The 20,684-nt window shown below is 46.3% G+C and overlaps 1 protein-coding gene across 11 annotated transcripts in view; it reads left to right on the top strand.

Annotated features, from left to right (window-relative positions):
• The window catches only part of PUM1 (pumilio RNA binding family member 1), a 55,190-nt gene continuing 34,506 nt past the window's right edge, over positions 1 to 20,684 (top strand). For 5 of the 11 annotated variants that reach the window (XM_080357450.1, XM_080357454.1, XM_080357455.1 and 2 more), the window contains exons 1-4: positions 1 to 103; positions 4,116 to 4,489; positions 14,533 to 14,601; positions 20,058 to 20,166. In XM_080357450.1, the coding sequence (XP_080213576.1) occupies positions 4,127 to 4,489; positions 14,533 to 14,601; positions 20,058 to 20,166 (541 nt within the window). In that variant the 5' untranslated portion in view covers positions 1 to 103; positions 4,116 to 4,126. Of the gene's footprint in view, positions 104 to 4,115; positions 4,490 to 4,640; positions 4,923 to 14,532; positions 14,602 to 20,057; positions 20,167 to 20,684 lie in introns of those variants that run through there. The other 6 variants (XM_080357453.1, XM_080357452.1, XM_080357451.1 and 3 more) reach the window with 6 other exon arrangements.

A 20,684-nucleotide genomic window follows, 5' to 3' on the forward strand; every position in this document is an offset into this window, starting at 1 on the left:
CCCCGCCGGGCCGCCATGTTGTCGGAGTGAAAGGCAGGGGGAGAGGCAGGCGGCGAGCGGCCTGGGGGGGGCCGAGATCCGTCTTCATCCTACCGCTCCGCCCGTGAGTATCGGCACCGGACCGGGCCCCGGGCGCGCCGCGCACCTCCGCGGAGCCGCCGGTGGGGCCATATTGGTGGGGAGGGCGGGCGGAGCGGCGCCAGGCCGCCCCGAAGGCGAGCGGCGATGGGGCGCTGCGCCCGGCTCTCCCGCCCGGCTCCTTGTCGGCGCTCGGGGGCCGGGGCCTGGCCCCTATTGTTAGCGGGGAGGGGGGCGCGGCGGGCCCCGGCCTCCCGTGCGCGGCTCCCCGGGCTCCCGCCGCCGCGCCCCGGCACGGAGGGGGGTGTTATTGTTGGGGGGGGCCCGCGGGTCCATCCCGGGCGGCGCCGGCGCCCCCCGCCCGCGTCCCCCCGGGCTCGGCCCGCTGCGGGTTCCCCGCCCCGGGCTTCCCCCGCTGCCGGGGGGCCCAGCCCGGCCCGCCGGGAAGGGCCGAGGCCGCGCTTTGTTGCCCGGGGGGCCCGGCCCGGTGCTGCCCCGCGGTGGGGGGGTGGTTGTGTTTCCTTCGCACCCCCCGGCCCTGGGGGGTGTTCGGCGGGGCTGGGGGTCGGTGTCCCCGGCACGGAGAGGGTCGGTGCCTCGGAACGGGAGGGGAGGAAAACGCAGACAATACTTTCTGATGTGCTGGGTGACCCTGGTGTTTTGTTTTTGTATTTATTTTTTCCCCCTCGTTTTTATCTCGTTTTCATGTAATAACGGCATTCGGCCCTTTTTAGTTGCGAACTGTGTTTTTAAGAGTTTGTCTCTTGCCCCAACCTAAGAAAGACTCTGTTGTTTTTTTTTTTTTGGTCAATGTTTAATAACTTTGTCCTGAGCAGAGATTTTATTCGACAGATCATGAGTAAGGAATTTCCTTTATTGAGAAGGAGGGAGGTGGGGTAAGGGGTAGCATTTATATTACAGTGGTTTAATGCTGGTTTAAGCAATTATTTTGGTGATCAGTGCCCCCGCGTCCTGCTGCGTCTCCCCATGTTTTCAGGAAAACACAGGGTTTAGCCTTAAAAGTTCTGGTAGGCCACACAGCTCTCGAACAATGGCTGCGCTTAAATTTCCACTGTAACTTTCAAAAAAACCCCAAAAACCCCAAAGCCACCCGACCCAAACTCTCTTCTAGTTCACGGTTGAGCTCTTTGAAACGCAGATCTTGTGCTGACTTAATTTTTCGATATCGTGTGTTGTTTTTAGAGGAACACTGAATAGGAGCGGTGGAGCGCGGAGCTGCGCTTGCTGCGGATTAAAGCCGCCTTGTTCAGCGCCGTTGCCGCTTGTGCTTAAAACTTGCTTGGAGGTGATTCCGAAGTTTCTGTTGCTTGTGGAACATCCCATAGTCTAAAGGGTTTTGCTTGTGATGATAACACAGTTTATTTACACGCTATGTTTTTATCAAGGGAAAGGGAAAATTGTCCTTTTTGAGCAAGCTGGAGCAGCGTAGAAGCCTTTGTTTGTAAATACACGACTCTTCCCAGCGAAGGGTTTATTTAGGTAAAGTTGATATATTTTTACGAAGAGTTTGGAAATGAAAAGGGTCCCGGTAGCCATTAGCGAGTCTTGCAGCTGCCGCTCCGCTCGTGAGTGTGCGTTGTGTAGGTGACTTCACATATTTCTGATGCTCCGTGCGCTTTGAATGACAGGATTCAGCTGTCCGCTGCATTTAACACGGCATTTCTATAAAAACACAGCTTGGAACTAAACTTGAACTACCCAGAATGCTCCTTTTCCCTTTGCTCCCTTTCAAAATGTCGCCTTTGCCAAGTTTTTTTTCTCTCTCTCGTGTTGGAGCTGCCTTGTCTGGATCAGACGAAAGAGGAAGCGTCTGCGAGCAGGAGCCACTTGTGTGGAACTGCCTGGTAGCTCGCCCGAGATTTTCTAGAGCCTCAAAACTCCCCCAGATCTTTATAGTGACACTGTTATTAACGATTGGTGTGCAGGTTAAATCAGAAATTAATTTGTGCTGGTGAGCAGCGCTGCCTTTTGAGGGAGCAAAGTGAGGTTGTGGCTGTGCAGGCGCCCACTCGTGATTCCTAGTAGGGGCATTTCCCCTGGAAACAGGGACTTTTCACAGTCCAGAATACTTGAAAGCTTTTGTGGATTCATAGTATGTTCCTGTACTTTTCTAAAGACTACTCTGGGATAACTTGTAGCTTCTTTTTGTAGGGGCTGCTCAGATTTCATTGTCTACCATTATTTTACACCCCAGCTTCGTGATGTGTGACTTTCTTACCTGTATTTACTTAATTATTTTCTTTCTTGCTGCATAGAGAAGCTTTATTAGCTCCTTTCATGTTACTGAAGGATTTTGATAATGTTTATTAAAGAGAAACTAAAGGGAAAATACCAGTAATTGATAGTATTGTATTGTTAAAAATCAGTGAAGGTTTAGCAATACCAGGTGTTGTCAGAGAGTTTAATGGGGTGTTTGAGGAAGGTGGTGATTTCCAGCATTTTTGGAAAAAGAATGAGTTGGTTCTGTGAAATGTTGTTGGTAGCGAAGTTGTGACGGTTTTTGAATGTATAGAAAGCTTTGCAGAGCTGCTTGTTTATGTGGCCACAGAGGCTTTGTGTGTGTCAATAAATACATGTTGTGTGTGCAGTGGAAAAGTCCTATCTCTGCAGCTTTTATAGTCATTTTCCTGTGAATATTAACACTGTTGTCAATGAGTGGGAAAACCTTGAGTAAATTTGATCAAAGACAAGATTTGGGTTTTTTTGTGTGTATGTCAACTTTCTCCACTGTTGGAAAATTATTGTAGTAGTTGAGTGTTGTTCAAAATTACTGTGAGGAGCAGAGAGGACATGGAGCCGCTTCTCAGGCCCCCAGAGCTGCTGTGGGGATCAGGGCCGGGGGTCAGGGCCACCGAGGGACAACAGGAAAAACAAACCCCATTTTCTTGCCGGTGTGCAGCTGTGGGGCTGCTCACCCTTCCCCACCCGTTCAGTCCCTGTACCTCTGTGGTGTTTGTGTTGCATTCAGGTAACTGAAGAAATAAACTAGCAGTGTGCTTAAGAAAATAATAATTCTGAGTCTACCGCACCTTTAAAAACAAATTTGCTTTGTGTGTGTGCTGTGCATTGGCTTTAGCGTTACATAACGGGGGGAGAACACACAGGTGATGTCTTATCAGCTGATAATATTGTCTTAAAACAACAAACCTGTGTGGTTTTGTGATGCTGGGATGCTATCAAAATATTTGAGAGGTTAGTGAATGAGTGAGTTGCTGTCAGCATAGTCTGCCTGTTGTCCTGCGGCAGATGATTTTGGGTGTAAGCGAAGCATTTGGGGTATTTTTGGTGTTGGGTGGTTCCTGGGACTGTCAGCTCTGGCTGCTCTGGCTCTGGAAGGTTCTGCCACAGGCTGGTTGGCTGCTCCTTCTCCAGGGCACCTCCTACCAAACCTGCTGGTGTGTGTTACCTTCTCATGGCCAAAGCCACCTTCTGAGTTTGTAGGAAGAATGCACATTGTGTTTGGGACTTAATTAACTGTATAAGCAGCAATCCGGTATTTGAAGTTTGCATTTGAAAAGAAAAACCTGTTGCCTTGATGTTTTGCATGACTGAGTGAACACATCGTGGTGCAGCAGGACTTGGATATCGATTGAAGATCTGCCTTGTAATTTGTCAGGTGTAAACAAGCATGGCAGGCACTGATGGTGTAATTTGTGTTCCACTGGGTTTTTCGGAGGCTTTTTCTAGCAATCTTGGGTGGCAGCACTCCAGTCAGCGTTCCGTCCCTCACGTAAACGGGCATTCTGATTTCAGCCTAATGGGCACCTTACATGAGTCTTGCATATACTGATAACACTTTGCAGCACAGAATATGTGAGATTTTTGGCTAGCGTGCATTTTCCTGTGATAGTTGCTAGGTTAACGGAGCAAATAACTACATTAAAAGGAGTCAGATATGGCATCGTGATGTTTCCCCAGTCGCAAGATGGGTGTGTTATTTAATACGTAAAGCCGAAGCTGTAAGGTTTTCACGTTTTCTTTCCCTGCTCTCTTTCTCACCATCTCTCCCCCTGTAGGTGTTGGTGGAATGAGCGTTGCGTGTGTTTTGAAGAGAAAAGCAGTACTCTGGCAGGACTCGTTCAGCCCCCACCTGAAGCAGCACGCTCAAGACACAGCTAATCCCACCATGCCTGTTGTATTGACATCTGGAACAGGGTCCCAGGCTCAGGCGCAGCCGCCCGCAAACCAGGCGCTGGCGGCGGGGACGCACTCCAGCCCCGTCCCCGGGTCCATCGGCGTGGCGGGCCGCTCCCAGGACGACGCCATGGTGGATTATTTCTTCCAGAGGCAGCATGGTGAGCAGCTTGGGGGAGGAGGAAGCGGTGGAGGCGGCTATAATAACAGCAAACATCGCTGGCCCACTGGGGATAACATTCATGCAGAGCATCAGGTAAAGACAAAAAAAAGTTCTATGTTTCCAAACTCAACACGTGAACGCGTCGGGTTCGTGATAGATGCTTTTAATGACACCTTTTAAAGCTTGAGCTGGTCATTGTGCGGTTGGAATGGCAACAGTTGTACTTTCTGTTTTCTCTTTTCAGGATTGCGGTGCCTTGGTAGCTTTGAGCTGCAACGTTCTGCTCTTGAGAGTGTTGAAATCCTGTTGCGCTCTCTGTGACAGTCAAATGCATGTTTGCAAAATTTATCATTCCCTTTATTGATTTTTTTTATGTGTGAACCAGTGTAGCAGTGACTGGAGCTGCTTTTCAGATCTGTTGCTGTAGTTAAATAATTCTTATGTAATGGTATTACAAAACTGCCAATGCATGTAGGTTGGGCTTTTACCATTCCAATATTGAGAAACACAATTCTGGAAGTCGCTGGTAATGTATTTTCCTGTGTTTCTTTGCTTGTTTGTTTTGGGGTTTATGGGTTTGGGTTTTTCTGGTTATACCTGGGAGGGGAAGGAGCTATTTATGTGCTTAGCTGAGCGGAGAAGAGAACAGCCTTAATGCCATGAAACGGTGCTTTTAGAAACACAGCTAACTTCTTACGACGACGTAACGTTTCTGAAAGGGTAGCGGGCCAAACCGCGTCGCCGTAGTAGTGTTTACTCGACATCTCTTCAGTTGCATTGTCAGATGTGCTGGAGTTAAATGAGTCCATGACTCACTCCGGCTTGCTGCCGGTGACCTGTAAGTAACTCGGCGAAGAAAATGTGCTTCCTCTGCGAAGGGAGCAGAACTGGAGTGTAAGCACATTTTAAAAGCAAACGATGCCCACAAATATTGTCGGAGCATCAACCACAAAGCTTTTGCAAGCTTTTGAATAGCTCCTCCCTCTAGTTTTTCAAATAATAGCCAACAAGCTCTTCAGCTTGATTTTCTTCCGTAACTTCTTGAATTAAATGATACTAAGAAATAGTCCACTTAATGAAAACTCATTAGCTTATACTAGTTTAAATGAACTTTTAGAAAATAACACTTGTACTCTTCAGAGGCAGAATATGTCTGAGAAAGTTGTATGGACAAAATATACCTGCAGGATTAAGCTCACAAGGTTGTGTGTGATGCTTTCTCTGTTTTTCCCCTCAAGAAATACCCACCATTATATAGTTAATGTTGGGACCTCACCCGTTCTAGTTCCTGGTGGTTTTTACATTGGGTACAAGGTATTTGTCACGTGCCATGGGTGTTCTGCATTCGATATACATCTTCAAACCGATCCTCATGTTTCGTTTCTTCAAAGCCAGCTCTGAGATGGGCAGTAACGCTTTTCTCGTGTCTCATTTGATGCCGTGTACTCCAGTGATTGCTGGGCAGTTCTATCCGTGTTTACTGCTTCAGCCTTTCTTGGCTGCCCCTTTTTCCGTGGTTCTCTGTTTGCCTCAGCGTTTTACTCATGGGAAACAGAATGTGGGATATATGTAATCCCAATACTGCCTTTTCTTTTGATTTTTTTTTTTTTTTTTTTGGCCACCTCTGCATCTGCTTCTTAAATTATGAATTCCTTGGAGCAAGAACTAGTCTTATGCATACAAAATGGTTTAATTCACTTTGGGCTTAGCTGAGGTAGAATTGAATTTGTCCTGCAAGAACAGAAGTGGAAGGAAGTGCTGGGACACGCAGAGAAGGGAAAGGTTGGGGTGTCTGCTAAGTCTCACTTGCTTATGGATACACTTGTATTACTGCACTTTTGATTTTCAGCTTCCAAAGATACTGCAGGGAGGGCCCTTGCCTTGTTGCCTTGAAGACTGGTTAGGAAACTCAGTAGCTAAAAGATAATGGAAACTTGGAAAAAAATAATTATAGGGTAATATAGGTTAATGCCTGCCTAGAGCTTGGGAGGTCGTAATTAAAGGTAGAGGGATTTTTTTAATTGTTGAATCCCAGTTTCTTCTTGGTTCCACGTGTAGACAGACATCTATCTCTGGTGATAATACTCCAGTGATTTTTTTTACCAAATGATAGCATTTCATTATGTGTTATTAAATAGCGTTGAGCGTTGTGAGAACTGAACTTACGGGATCCTTTCTTTTTCGTTTTTGCTGGTGCTGGCTGTTCCTCCTCCGGACTCGCAGCAGCAGCTCTGGGGAGCGAGCTGTGAATGCTTTAGTGGGGCTGGCTTCAGGCCGTCTCTCTGCCCCAGGGTGCGCGTGGTGTCCTCCTGGTGCACACAGCGAGTTCTCTTTCTATTTTACCTAGAAACTTTCTTTTCCCTTTGCATTTTTCCCTTCTCTCCCAGAAGCTGGAGAGATATGCAAGTGTTATGTAAAATTAAGCAATTACAGATGCTACTGTCATTTTGCATATTTAGGTATCAAAACTAAGCCATCCACACAAACAGCATATACGATAAATTCCTCTTCATTGTAGACACTGAAGTAGTGGTAAAATTGGCCTTTTTATTTTCTGGACTGGAATCTCTGAACTCCTGAGCAAACTGCAGCTGTCTGCAGCTACAAATACTTCACGCCAGACTTTACATGGCAGACACTTGATCAGCCAGGTCTTGACTGCAAAGCGTAGTCTTTTTTTATCCACAAAAGGCAGCGAGATTGTCCATGTCCACCAGCAATTCCAAGATTAAAACCAAAGAGGTTTAGGCTGTTGTTTGTCTATGATGCCTGATTGCTCTTCATACTGTTTGTGCAGTCCTGATAGCTGCACTGGGGTGTTTGCTCGCTGTTTATCCTGCAAAAAATGGGTCGAGATCAGAACCTCACTTGGAGTAGGTGAGTGAAGAGGTACGAGATGCCTCCCGCTGAGGAATGGCCTGGGTTGGATTTGTATTGGTTGTGTATCTCGTTACAAATCCAAACAGCCACCCACTGCTCCCGAGGGGAATGAAAAGACAGTCAAGGTATCAGTCAAGGAGACGTTATCGACACTGAGGAGGTTTGTAGGAAAACTGGGCAGGTTTTTGTGGACGGGGTCTCGCGCGGCTTGTGCGCACACGTATGTTCTTGAACTGGCGAAGACAGAGCATCGCTGGTGGTGGTCCCTTCGGAATTACACTGAATAGAGGCACTCAGACTGTCTGGATTGCAGTTAGGCTAATATGGGAGTTGCTTAGTAGAAGCAAATGATTTTAGGGATTTACTTTCTTTGAGAGCATGTTTAATTAATAATTTGAGACAATAGAACTCTGCAGGGATCGGCTTGTTGAATGTGGGGAATTTTTCACATACAGTTGGTGAAGAATAGTGAGAGCAACAGGGCCGGGACTGGGTTTTATGCTCAGTTTTGCCTTTTGGCAGCGTGACCGTGCGACTTCTGAACTGGGAACTTGCATTCAGGTGGAGACAGAAGGTAATTCTGGCAGCTGCCCTTTCCAGAGCTATTGTCTGGGCTGGAGTTGGAGGCACGGAGCGAGTCCTTACCCGTATGCACCGCGTGACAGAGCACGTGGCTTTGTTCTTGAAGATCGTTTGCTGATGTGTGTTTCCTTCAGTCTGTTGAATTTTCGTGGGTACTTCCTTGTCACGGTGAGCTGGTTGACATGGAAATGGCTGTGCTGACTTAATACCCAGATAGTTTAGAACAGAATACCTTGCTGGAAGGAAATATCTAGTTCGGCTGCTTTGTTTCGCAGAGGTTTCTCTCTAGCGAAGGGGATATCTCGGGGAAGAGGAATTGGAACATTTAAATTAGCTTTTAGCTTTGCATTGCCCTTTCAAAATTCCTCCTGAGATAGAAGGAGCACGAGTAAATTGGCTAAGTTGGATAATTAAAATCGGGTACTGGAGAATCCTTTTCTTGTACAGGGTAGAAAAACCACTTCGAGATCTTCAGAAAGTGATTTTAAGAATGTTTCCTCTGAGTCCGTAGGGGTGGGAGTGAAAGGAAGAGCTTCCTGGGGGTCACACGAGTCAGATCTCAGTGTGGCCTGAGCGCTCGCACCAAAACTGTGATCCAGACACACACTGGGAAGCAGAGGATGGTTCTGCCAAGATGGGGCCAGCTCCAGCGGGGCAAATGAAGCTCCCTGCTTCCCTAATCCAGTATTTTGCAAGTTTGCACCCCAACAACGTTGTGCCCGAGACATCGCAGGGTAACCTACATTCCACATTAATAAATCACTTCCCTTGGTGAATAAAATCTGAGGAAAACCATAATTAGCTAACGAAGCTGAGCCACTCAGAAAGGCGGCCTTTCTTGCATTTATTTCTGTACCCTGAATCATTAATCACCTTGGCTACATGCCATGTGAAGCATTAGCCAGTCTGAAATTTCGATAGCTTCTTGCTTCCAGTGCTGATGGTAGTAGCAGTTCTAATGATGAATCCTTTACTACAAAAATAGTAGTTAAACCACCTAATCCTGTCTAATACTTGTGACTTCACATTCTTTCTTTACCAGCTATTGTTATAGGAGAGGACTAAAAATAGTGCAGTAATCAGTTGATGGAATGACATATTTTAACCCTGGATCTAGATGGTAGTGGCAGGCCTGTTGTTGACTGTGCGGTGCTTTGCTTATTGTCGGCTGGTAAATAGTCTTTTTCTCTCTCCTAGATCCTATATATATGTGTATGTGTGCACTCAGGGTAGATATTTTTTAAATAAAGTGCTATATGAGCTGTTCAAACAAGACAAACACCATCAGTCTCCCACAGCTGAGTAGGTGGCACTTGTTTCCATCTGGAATTTGTAAACCTTTGGTTAATTTAAAAAACTTTAACAACTTGTGAGTATATAAATTGAGTCCTACAAAGTATTTAGGCTGTTCCACCTGCTATTTTTTTTCCCCCTCCATTCTAAGGGTGTTTGATTCAGGCAGCAGCCTGAATGTTGTTAATGTTTCTTGTTCTTTCCTGCCTCAATCCCAGCTCGGGGGAGCTGGGGCTCTGGAGCTGGACAAGAGGACACTGAGGGGGGACTCATTCATGTTCACAAGTATCTAAAGGGTGCGTGTCAGGAGGATGGAGCCAGGCTCTTCTGGTGACAACCAGTGACAGGACAAGGGGCAATGGGTGCAAACTGGAACACAAGAGGTTCCACTTAAATTTGAGATGAAACTTCTTCCTGGTGAGGGTGGCAGAGCCTGGCCCAGGCTGCCCAGGGGGTTGTGGAGTCTCCTGTGCAGACATTCCAACCCGCCTGGACACCTTCCTGTGTAACCTCATCTGGGTGTTCCTGCTCCATGGGGGGATTGCACTGGACGAGCTTTCCAGGTCCCTTCAACCCCTGACATTCTGGGGTTCTGTTCTCATAGTAACATTGCCCCTTTTTTTTGAGCAGTAATCCCACTGCAATGTCCCTGTGCAAACTGGAGGCTGAGAAGCAGCATTCTAGTTTGCTTTGGTTACCCCATTTAACATAATTGGCTTAATAGAAACAGATAGTTTAAACCCTCTTCAGTCACTGTTACTGCTAGTAAATACATATATTTAATCTGTTTAATGTTGTCCAACTTCGAAAAATAAAACTCACAAACCCTCAGGCTCAGGGTGCACTTCCAGAGACAGGATTTTTACATCATTGGCTGGAATATTTCTCAGCTGCTTTTTGTCCAAAGGATTTCCTAGGTTGTTTGCTTGTTTTTTCACCTGTCTGATTGGCTTTCTGTATTTTCTGTGATTTAATTCCACTTGTTCTTTTTCTTACTGGGAAACATCACTTGAAAGAAAAAATCCTTTGTGATAAAGAGTGAAATTTAGCCTGTGATAGTTTTGCTGTGTGTCCGCCTGGGTGAATATCAGTTCTACATAAACGAGGATTCCTTAATATATAAGACTAGTGTACAATCCCTGGAGATACCTGCAGACCATGAAATGTGATGCATTATTACACTTTGAATTTATATGTAAAGGTCATATTAGCAACTGTATTTGCTTAATATAAGGTGCAGTATTAGCACTGATTATTTACAGTAATATTTACTTAAAATTACAGTTCAGCTACTTTGGTAGCTATCAGTTTAGGAAAAAACCTTTGGATTATTCTGGAATAAAAAAAGATGATACTGAAAATCCACAAGGTAAATATATGTTGCTCTCCTGTTAATTTGTCAGGTCCTTCAAATCCCCGTTTGGTAATTGTAAGGACAGTTCAGGGCCCTGGCTCTGTTAATTTAACTGACAGCACAATTCCTTTTGACAAGTGCCAGCTCGCCCCCTGGGCCTTGTTGTTTGCTGGGTTAAAATTAACTGGAGTTTTCAGTCCCAGCAGCCCTGTGTGTCCTGGCGGGTTCTCATCTTTACTGGTCCTTACTGGGGGCACACTGGTGCTTGTGCAGGTTTCCCTGCTCATCCTTGGCTGCGTTGCGGCTTTTTAGCACTGGGGCATCTGCCCCTCTTTTGGGATGATCCTGCTCTCCGGGAGTTGTTCCCTCTCTCACGGGTGATATAGATCCTTGGTGGTGCTTGGATGATCGCTTGAGTCTCCTTTGCTCTTCTATAAGCGCTTCCAAAACCTGTAAATACTGGCTGTATCTGTGACAGAGTGTGTTTCGGGGGGCTCAGAGGCAGCAAAAGTGTCTCGCCTGGGTTTGTGGTGTGGTAGATGAGCACAGAACATCATCGCTTCATTTCTGGTATAGCTATATAAATTCAGGAGTGTCCTAGATACAGACAAGGACTGACACCTGTGTGACTTTGGGACCAGGAAAGCGTTTGCTCCCACGTTGCTGCCGTTGAGTTCTGCAATGGCGAGGCCCTCTAATCTTGTTTATATTAAAAAAAGTGTAACTGTTGTGTGTGAGGTGACTGCCTGACATAAACGAGCTCGAGAGCTTGGAAAACCCACACTGAATACCTTCGATGTGGAGTTACCAAGAAACTCTTGTGCTGCACGGGGGGTTGAGTTTGGAGAGTGACCACTTGGCCTTAAGAGAGAGGGTTTGTGTTGCGATGGGCAGTGAGTGAGAGCAGGAAGCGTTCCGTGTGTGTCTAAAGCAGGCGGTGGGGATCCACGATTGAAACTTGGAAAGGCCTCTGTAGCCTCAGTCTGTGTGCGGCCAAGAATTTTTATTCAGGAGACTGAAAATAAGATTTGGAGGGTTGACCTAGAGTGACTGCGTAATGAGTAATACAGCTGGCTCTCGCTTTATCGCACGTTTTTCAGAGCAAAGGTGAAAATTGGTTAAGAGGGCTTTGTAGAGGCTGAACTGACCTTGGCCCCGGCGCGACGAAGCAGCCCGCTGGGGTTTACTCCAGTTTCTTGGTGCGCCGGACAAATCCACTTTCTGCGAAGGCAGGAAATTATTTCTGAGTTAGTGAGTGGCTGTAAACCGGAGTGTGTTACACTGACATACATTCATATATTAGCGTGCATGGAAATTACTCTTCTTGAATGAAATTCTCATTAATTTTGGTGGGATTTACGTAATTCCTGAGTGCATAGGCAGCATTTGATGTGAAGGGGAGGAATGTTTTTGCACAGTGAAGTTGTGTTGTTAACTCCTGTTCAGTAGCAGTGGTGCTGATGCACGGAGCCTCAGCTTTGTTAAGCAGGCGTCAGACAGCACCGTGCTGGTCTGTGCGTTGTCAGAAGGGAGGAGCGTTCTCCACGGGAGGACTGGGGGGTCTGTTGGTGCCACGCAGGGTTGTGCACTCCACGTTTGCTTTGCTGAAGCGGCGGTGCCTGGGAGCAGGAGTCAGGTCTGGTTGGATCACTGGTGAGCGGCTCAGGCTGCAGCTGACCTGCCTGCCTGCGCTTCCCCACGTTGCTCCACATCACCTCTTCCTCCCAGGAACCAGGTTGTCATGTCGGAGCCAGACGTCAGGGCATCGCTTCCTCCAGCAGCCGATTTATCTTGGCGTTGTCTTCTGGATTTCTTTCAAAACTCTGGCTCGGTGGTGAACCAGATTTTATGGTAATCACATCTCATTGACGTTAGCGCTCATCTGGGAAGAAGTTCTTTCTCTGTGGACCTCCTTGTTTCTAGTGTTGCCACCGTCGTGACTCTGCTCTGCGTGTCTGTTATGGGTCAGTGATAGTTGACAGGAATAGACCCCAATAAAGTTGTAGACTGTATCATTTAATGACCATTCCAGAGTATTACCTGCCTTTTGGAATGCTAAGGTGTAGGAGGTCGTGACTTCGGCTTTATGCTCTGCTGTTTCAGAAGCCATTTGTTCTTCTTTCAAAGGAGATGAAGGAGCCCTGTGATATTTGTGCACACCTGTAAGAAAATGAGGTGAAGAGGTGTTGTGATTTAATATTATACAAGTGGGGAAATGAGAAGAGCACCTTTTGGGTACGGTCTTTGTCAATTGAATAATAAACTGGCCTGTATTACAAACAAATAGATACAATGATTGATTTGAGGTTCCCATAGCACAGATCCACCTTTGGGGGTTGATTTGCTTTGGCGAAGTTGGGGAACACGCAGTAAGCAGCCTCTGCTTGTCCTGGCTGTGATGTGCTGGCACATTGCTTTAGCAGTGAGAGTAACAAACACCACCTCCTGAACCTCTTTGGAGAGTTTCTCCGTTCCTCACGTGTCTCATTGAAATAGTAATTTGCTGCTGTTCAGTCTTTGCGGCTGCAGCACTTCCCATGAGTTCAGCCTGAAATGCTCCATGGAAGAATTTGGTCTGACTCGTGTCGCACAGGAGGCAGCCGGGACGGCTCAGCTGGCAGGTGCTGGTGGAGATGACGCTGCAGGAAAGTCTGCACTGTGGTTTCTGGAAGGTGGAGTCTTGTTTTCACTCTGCTCCTGGCTGATGCGATAAGTGTCGCTGCAGAAGGTGGCAAGACTGAGGCATAACTGAAAATAACTTTGAACTGACGTGCAGTAATAAGAGGTTATCTTATTTTTAAACTGTGATTCCAAGTGACTGACCGTTGAGGATTGGTGAATTACATAAATATATATTAGATAATTTAACAATATTTTACTAAGCTTGTCTTAAAATACTAATAAAGTATCATCACAGCCAAGTCTTGACGTGGTTCTGCTGGAAGTAGAGGCAGGAGTATTGGAGTCAGGGCCAGGGTGAGCGTGGTGAACCTGCGGACGGTGCCGCTCGCAGGCAGGCTGGTGCGGGAGCATCTCAGCCCCTTTGGGGCTGTGTGGTGGTTGGTTGTTGTTGGTTTGTTTTCTCCTATAAATCACCACCAAGTGTTACTGGGTTCCTTCCCTTGACCCAGAGGAGGCTGCACCCAGATCACCTGCTCAGTGCGTGTCCTGCAAGGTGCCTGTACGGGACGCAGTGAATAGAGCCTGTGGATTACTCATAAATAGGTGTTTTATAAACTATTGCCCCTGCTCTAGCAAAAAGGTGCATCAGATCTGTTAGGCTGCGGGGTTGTGTAAACCTGGAGTAGGTGTGTAGTATTGCTGGTGTGTTTGCGGCTGCTGTAATAAGCTGTCGGAGGAGGCAACAACTTCTGAATCCTGGCACGTGATTCAACTTCTGTGCTTTGTCCTCAGGTCCATAGTCAGGTGTTTTTTCTTTGTTTCTGCCCATGTGCTCCATGGCTGCCTCTGTAGGGACTTGCCTGGGTCGGATTTCAGAGTGAAATTAGATGTAGTGTTTTCTTGCATGTTCACCATATCTGAGTTACTTAGCTAACAGTTTCAGCTTGCTGTTTTTTCCCATTTTAATTGAATCTAATTGATCTTAAGGCGTTGCTTGTATGTAACTTGAGTATTGTACAAGAGACTTTACTTGATTTTCACCTGAATGGAAATAATGCCGATTCTCTTGCTTATGCACTGACTGTCACCTGAAATCGTGCAGCTTGCTGTGCAGTGTTGTTCTCTGCAATACACATAGTAAAGTTGGCTATGTTAGACTTTGTGTGTCTTCAAAGTCATTGCTAGTTTTGCCATTTTTGTGCGTGTATAAATCCAGCACTCTAATTGTTGTAGCTTCTGGGAGTCTTAAAGGTAAGTCATCTTTTGGAGATCATTACCCTTGTTACATGCTGTAATATGGAGTGTAGCTCTCAGTCTGTATCAGAAAAAATGCTGTAAACTGTGATTATCATGAAAAAAAATACAAGCATTTCCTCATCAGTTTTTCTTCCCCATGTGTAAATAGGTGCGTTCCATGGATGAACTGAACCATGATTTTCAAGCGCTTGCTCTGGAAGGACGGGCCATGGGAGAGGTAAGCGAAAGGCCTGGAGAAGGAAGCGGGTATTTTGGGGGAGGAGGAAAAGTAGTAACAGTTTATTGAGGTTGCTGGAATGATTCTGAACTTGAGAGGTCTCCATTGTGACTGTGAAGCTTGTGTGTGTGTGTGTGTGTTTGTGCTTTAACAACATAAAAACCTGTCAGGCTGGAATACATCTTAGTAGGAGGAACAGCTAAGCCCTCCACCTGTTGTATCATCAAACAGGAGAATGGTGCTTGCAAAAGAACAGTTAGAAATATGTCTTGTGACAAGTGTTAGAATACTTGTAGCGTGTTTATTTTGGGATCCAGTGATCTCAGACCCCAGAATGTTGTGGGTTTAGTTGTCTGGCATTGTCTGCTGCTCTGTTTCCACTCCTGGCCACCTTTTGATTCTTGTCGTGAAGCGCAGGGCTGTGTTTCAGGGTTGGAGGCACCAAGTGCTCCGGACAGGTCAGAGCGCTGAGCAGGGAGCGCCAGATAACGGGCCCTTCGGTTCCAGCTCCACAGAAACCCAGTGAGAGTTATTTTAGTCCCACGGCGCAGATTTCGGGGAGATGGCCATTGGGTTTCTTTGAAAAGGAGATCTTGCTTGTTTTTAGGGTGTCTTGAAAGAATAGCGGGTTGCTGTAGTTGGCTGTGTCAAGTTCCTCAAACTTGCATGTAAATGCCTCTTTTCCTTGACTTGTTCCCTTTTCCTTTATAGTCATTCCCTTCAGACACTTGTGGAAGAACAAAGACGAGAAAATCGTGTCCTGTAGGAGGATATTAATGAGCAGCAGGACAGCTTGATACATAGGTCTTGTTTTGGACAGCCTTCCTCTCTGCATTCTCGTCTGTCAAGTTCAGACTGGTTTATTTTCTCCCCGTTTAGACCATCCTATCTCTGTGACCTAGTTCATGAGCCAGTTTTAAAAGAAACAACCCTAGAACCCCCAAAAATACTGTTTTGGAGAAAAGAGCAAAGCAGCACTATTGTGTGGTGGGGTTCACACCACTGGGGAATCGATGGTGTTGCAGCTCAGCCTCTCTCATCCCCTTTCCTTCCTTCTCTGGAAGATCATAATACTGAGTTGTAGTTTAATTTGGCAGTACTCGATAGGAAAAATCTCTTTTTCTCTAGGGTGTATTAGCCCACATTGAGACTATTGACTAAGAGTAGATAAAACTGATTTGCAAAGGAGAAAACATGACATTAAAAATCCATCTAAAGCTGCTGAGAACCAGCTGATGCGTGTCCATATGAAGCATGCCGGTGGAATGACGGGGGTGTCAGTGTTCTCTGAATATTATTTTTTAACGCCTCGCTTGGGCAAGACGCTCATGTTCAGATATGGAGCGCACAGGCTCTTTGGAAGCCCGGTAAGAGTCAGGCAGCACTTGTTTTGTACGTACCGTGGCATTAGGTCATGTCAGCTCAAGTGCCTGAAGCCATTCCTAAATATGCTGATTTTTACCAACTCCTAGTTTATTCATCCGTTTCTTGAGAGAAGTGAATTTGGGTTTGGTTTTTGGGGGCTGTGAGGTTTCCCTTCCAATGACTCACTCCTTTTTTTCCACCTTCTTGTAACTGTGATGCAGAAAGTTTTGGCGCTTGGATCCTCTCATCACCGGGCTTTCCACATACTGGGATGTGCGTGTTTTTCTAGGAAAGGTGACATTTCACCCTTCTCTTGAAGCTTAGATACTATTTCTTGTTTTTCCTTTGGGGTTTTCTCCTTCAATCTCACACTTTCCTTTCTTTAGCCATTGAATTTTCTCTGTATTTCCCCAAGGTATTTCAGAATAGATGCAGCTGGCCGGTGTAAGGAGCTGTGTAAACTGCGATCCCTGTGGGGTGTGTATTGGCTTTCAGGACTGTGTTCTTCAAGTCCGGCTTTGATTTTGTGCAGCGTGAGCTGCCCTAGCGAGGCACTTGCGGTTCCTCCGCTGCTGCTGGAACGTGAAGGAAACGCATGGAGAAAAGTCAACGTACTAAAGAAGGAAAAGTCTGAAGTAAATGAGGAAAAGAGCAAATTCAACTTGTATTTCTTGATCTTGTGTGTTCCGAGCCTCACCTGCATAAGTGTCAATAATCCACTTTGGCCAAACAGTAGAATTGCTACAGCCCCCCTGGTTGGTTGTGGCAGAGCTCTTGAGCATCAAACGCTGGTGTGAGCCGGGTTCCCCTGTCCCTCCATCCCCTCGATGTCCCGCTTGGGTCCGGAGCAGCCCCTGCCCTCCAGTGACCGGCGCTGCTTTGCGAGCAGAGTTGTTGTGACGCTGGGCCGGGGTGTCTGCTCAAAAAACCTCAAACCAAAATCCAAGCAAAACAAAAGAAATAAAGGATGCTGAAGCCCTTCACATGACTCCCTGCTAATGATGTTCTCATAAACTTATGATTCATTGGCAGCTGGGCTGGGGAGTATTGACAGTTTGGAATAATGTTTCTGTTCAGAGTGTTGGGAGTGTGTGTTTTTTATTGTATTTCTTTTCCAGCGCTAGCAGCTCTGGAAAGGGGAGACTTGAAGCCCCGTGTGTGCAGCCTGATGGTGCCACAGCAGCTTCACTGGCGTGTCAGGACGGCTCCGGGCAAGGTCTGCGAGCACCGGTACCCGGCAGGAGCTGAGCAGGACATGCCGGGGGCTGTTGTGCCTGTGCTGGTGGCTGCCGAGGGGCAGCTTACTGCTCATCTTTCCCCACTGTATTCCCAGTAATGTGATATTGCCCCGTTTTTTGTGCTATCAGACCCTCCTAGGAGCCGGTTTAATGCCCTGAGCCGGCAGAGAGCTGCGTGTTCTTTGTTAGGGCAGAGCAAAGCTGTTCTTGCAGCAGCTGTACAGCTGCCCGTGGCACTTAAGCTCGGCTTGCTCGATGTGTGCTCAGCCTCCCTATCTTGTTTGGTTTTTAGATGGCAACATTTTTTAGGGTAGATAACATCTTAGTGTTTGTAAACCCGCAGTGCTGCCCAAATGTGACTTGTAAATACGTGCTCTGCCCTCTCCTACCTGTTGCTGCAGATAAACCGAGTTCTCCGGCTGCACAGATGGTGGCTTTTATCTTCATATTTTCCTTGTCTGAAGGGCATCAGTTTACTTAATTTGTCTAATTCGTAATCCCATCTCAGTGGGATCTGGATGCACGAGCTCCGTGCTTGCGGATTGTAGAATTGCTCCTGTTGATGTGTGAGTCGTCCCCTCCCCTCCTCCCTGCTCTACTAAATTGAATATTGGCCTAACTCTGTAAGTCCTCTGTAAGAGGGCTTAGAAGGATTATTTTCATATTATATAGGGTCATTTTTAATAAAAACTGGGAAACAGGTCAGCTAGTCCAGTTCTAAACTGCTCCATGTTCTAAAATTTCCAACCTGAAGAACTGGGTGATATTCACTTAAAATAATTTTAGGTTGGTTTTTTTTTCATTGCAACTGACAACTTTCCCTGAGGAAAAATTAATCACATTGACGGCCTGTTGCATAATTCAGGAGGGATGATTAGCGCGCGCTCGGCCTCCCGGTTGGGTTGGAGCAGCGCTTGGCGGAACAAGGGATCGCGCTGGATGAGCTTCTGAGGTCCCTTCCAGTCCCTGATGTTCTGGGATTCTGTGGCTGCACAACACCTGCTGTCCTGCGCTGTGAGGTGTTGGCAAAGAAGTGTTTGGTTGCAGGTAAAATCTTGTTTAATCAATCCGTATCGCTTTCTTCTTCAAAATTCCTTGAGATGGAATAAGGAGGAAAGTAGTTATTTTTCTGGAGTGGCAGCAACAGGACCGAAAAAGCTGCATTTTAAGAAATATGGGGATGATAGAAGCTTAAAGAAATTGTAACACACCTGATGTGTGTTTGTGTCTATAAACACTGTTTATGTCTATAAACACGCTGACTTGGCGTTCACCTCCTTGTGGTCACCCCGCGGAGCAGATGGAGGAGCAGGTTAGTCTGTGTTTGGAAACGAGTCTTGCTGATGGGAGTCGCTCGTCCCTGCAGTTGTCTGGAGTTATTTTCGGATCACATCAAAGGGGAGCGTGGTGCAAGCTCTCCCGCTTTTGTCACTCGGCGGAGGATCACGAGCAGCCCTGCGCTGTGGTGACGATGCCACAAGTCACCAGCACGTCTCGAAAAAGTGAGTGACGTGCCGATATCTCACGGTGTTTCTGCTCTTGGTTGTGGAGAAGGAGCCGCCGGGGAAACACTGTTTTCTACTTGGTGGTTTGAGAGTTAAAAGAACAAGTTGAGTCTTGTCCTCTCGGTAGGAAGAAGACAATAAAAAGCCAGAGGTGGCTTAGCGCTTGCATTAAAATGCTGAGGAAAACCAAAGCTTGGTGTTTCCATACTGAAAAACTTCTGATACTCGAGGTCCGAGTTTTGACCGAATATTTGACTGCAGGGAATGGAAGGGAACGTCTGCTGGTGGCGTACAGAGTTATCAACACTTGTGATGTATAGAGACGGCCACTAATCTGATGATTCTTGTTTGTTCTATGGTAATTTCAAACAGATGCAAGTACTTGTTAATCTTCCAGTTCCTTTAGTTTTATTCCAAGTTCGGCAGGCAAGGCTCGTTTATTTGGTTAATTTGCTCTGAATGTACTGTTGCTTCCCGTCTGAATCGCATACATCTCATTCAGCCTGAAGATTTAATTTGGAGATTGTAAGCTTGACACGTAAGGCACTTAAGCAGGGCTGGAAATTTCCCTCGCCATATGTAGATGCCACACGGCAGGTGTTTCCTCGGTGAAGCTGCTATTTTCAAAACACTTCTGCTAAACAGGGCTCGCCGTTCTTTCTCCCACCTCACGATCTACGGGACAATCTTGTTTGGATTCATTCAAGCCAAAGATGACTTTCTGCCTGGTTCTCAGCCCATAACCTCTTCCTTTCCATCGGTAGGAGCAGCACGCGCGTGGCAGGTGCGGTGGCCCAGAACCCTTCATTCTTATTAGTGTTCACAAATAACCTCGGTAGCGTGGGGAGTCCTCAGCAGTCACTCAGTAGCGCCAGGTGGGAGCTCCTGGCACCTCTGGGGCTGTTCTGGCCCCACCAGCATCGCAACCTTGAGGTCCGAAGGCGGGAATCGGTGCTGGAGGCGCTGGGGCCCTTCAGAGACTTCCTTGCCGCTCAGGCCACGATAACGTTGTGGTCAGAACGGGCTCTTTTCTGCTGATATTCTTCTTCCAAGCAGCGCTCTCACCAGGAGGCTGGAGAATGTCACTGTGTGTGTGTGCCTACGTGTGTGGGTTCAGAAAGCCTTGGAGAATGGCAGAGGATTGCTGAGACTGAATCATTATCTCAGTGGCTGTATGGCTTTCACCCTAGGAGAACATAAATATTTTGATTATAAAGCTCGTATCAGTTTGTGTTTAATGATTGATTCATGTTTAGAAGGGAGACGCTTATGGTTTATGTTTGCATTTTATACTTATTTTAATCATGCTTTGTTTTTTGTTGTGTTTTTTGTTTTGTTTTAATTGCAGCAGCTGTTGCCGGGTAAAAAGTTTTGGGAATCTGATGATTCCAGCAAAGATGGACCAAAAGGGATATTTCTGGGAGATCAGTGGAGAGACAGTGCTTGGGGAACATCAGGTAGCTCAACTATTTACTTGATTTAGTTGGGGTTGAATACAGAAATGTAATAGAAAACAATTAGAAAAACCCGCATTGTTTTGTGATAGAGTTAAAAGATGTCCATAGTTACAAGAACATTTTCTAATGTGAACGTGTGTACCCATGTGTTTATCTGCTTAAGATTTTAGATGCCATTGAGATCTTGGTTTAAACTTCCTGCTGTATTTTCTGCCCTGGGTTGGATTACTTGAACAAGCACAAAACAACCCCAGAACTTTTTAACCACTAAACCAACCAACCAAAACCCAGCAACATTCAATTGAAAAAAAAGACAAAAAAGTGTTGTTTTAAATTAGTAGTGTTGAAATTTATCTGCCAAGAATTTTGATCTTGGGTCAGAGACGATCCCTTATTCTGGAGTGAAGCGGAGGGTGTTCAGGTTGGTTTTAGCTAAATGGCAAAAAATGGCGTGCATGTGCTGAATTTGAAATGCTAACCTTTTACTTTTCGTTTTCTGTGCTTTCTGTATGTAACAA

This window comes from Nesoenas mayeri (assembly GCF_963082525.1).
Source record: "Nesoenas mayeri genome assembly, chromosome: 21".
Taxonomy (NCBI): domain Eukaryota; kingdom Metazoa; phylum Chordata; class Aves; order Columbiformes; family Columbidae; genus Nesoenas; species Nesoenas mayeri.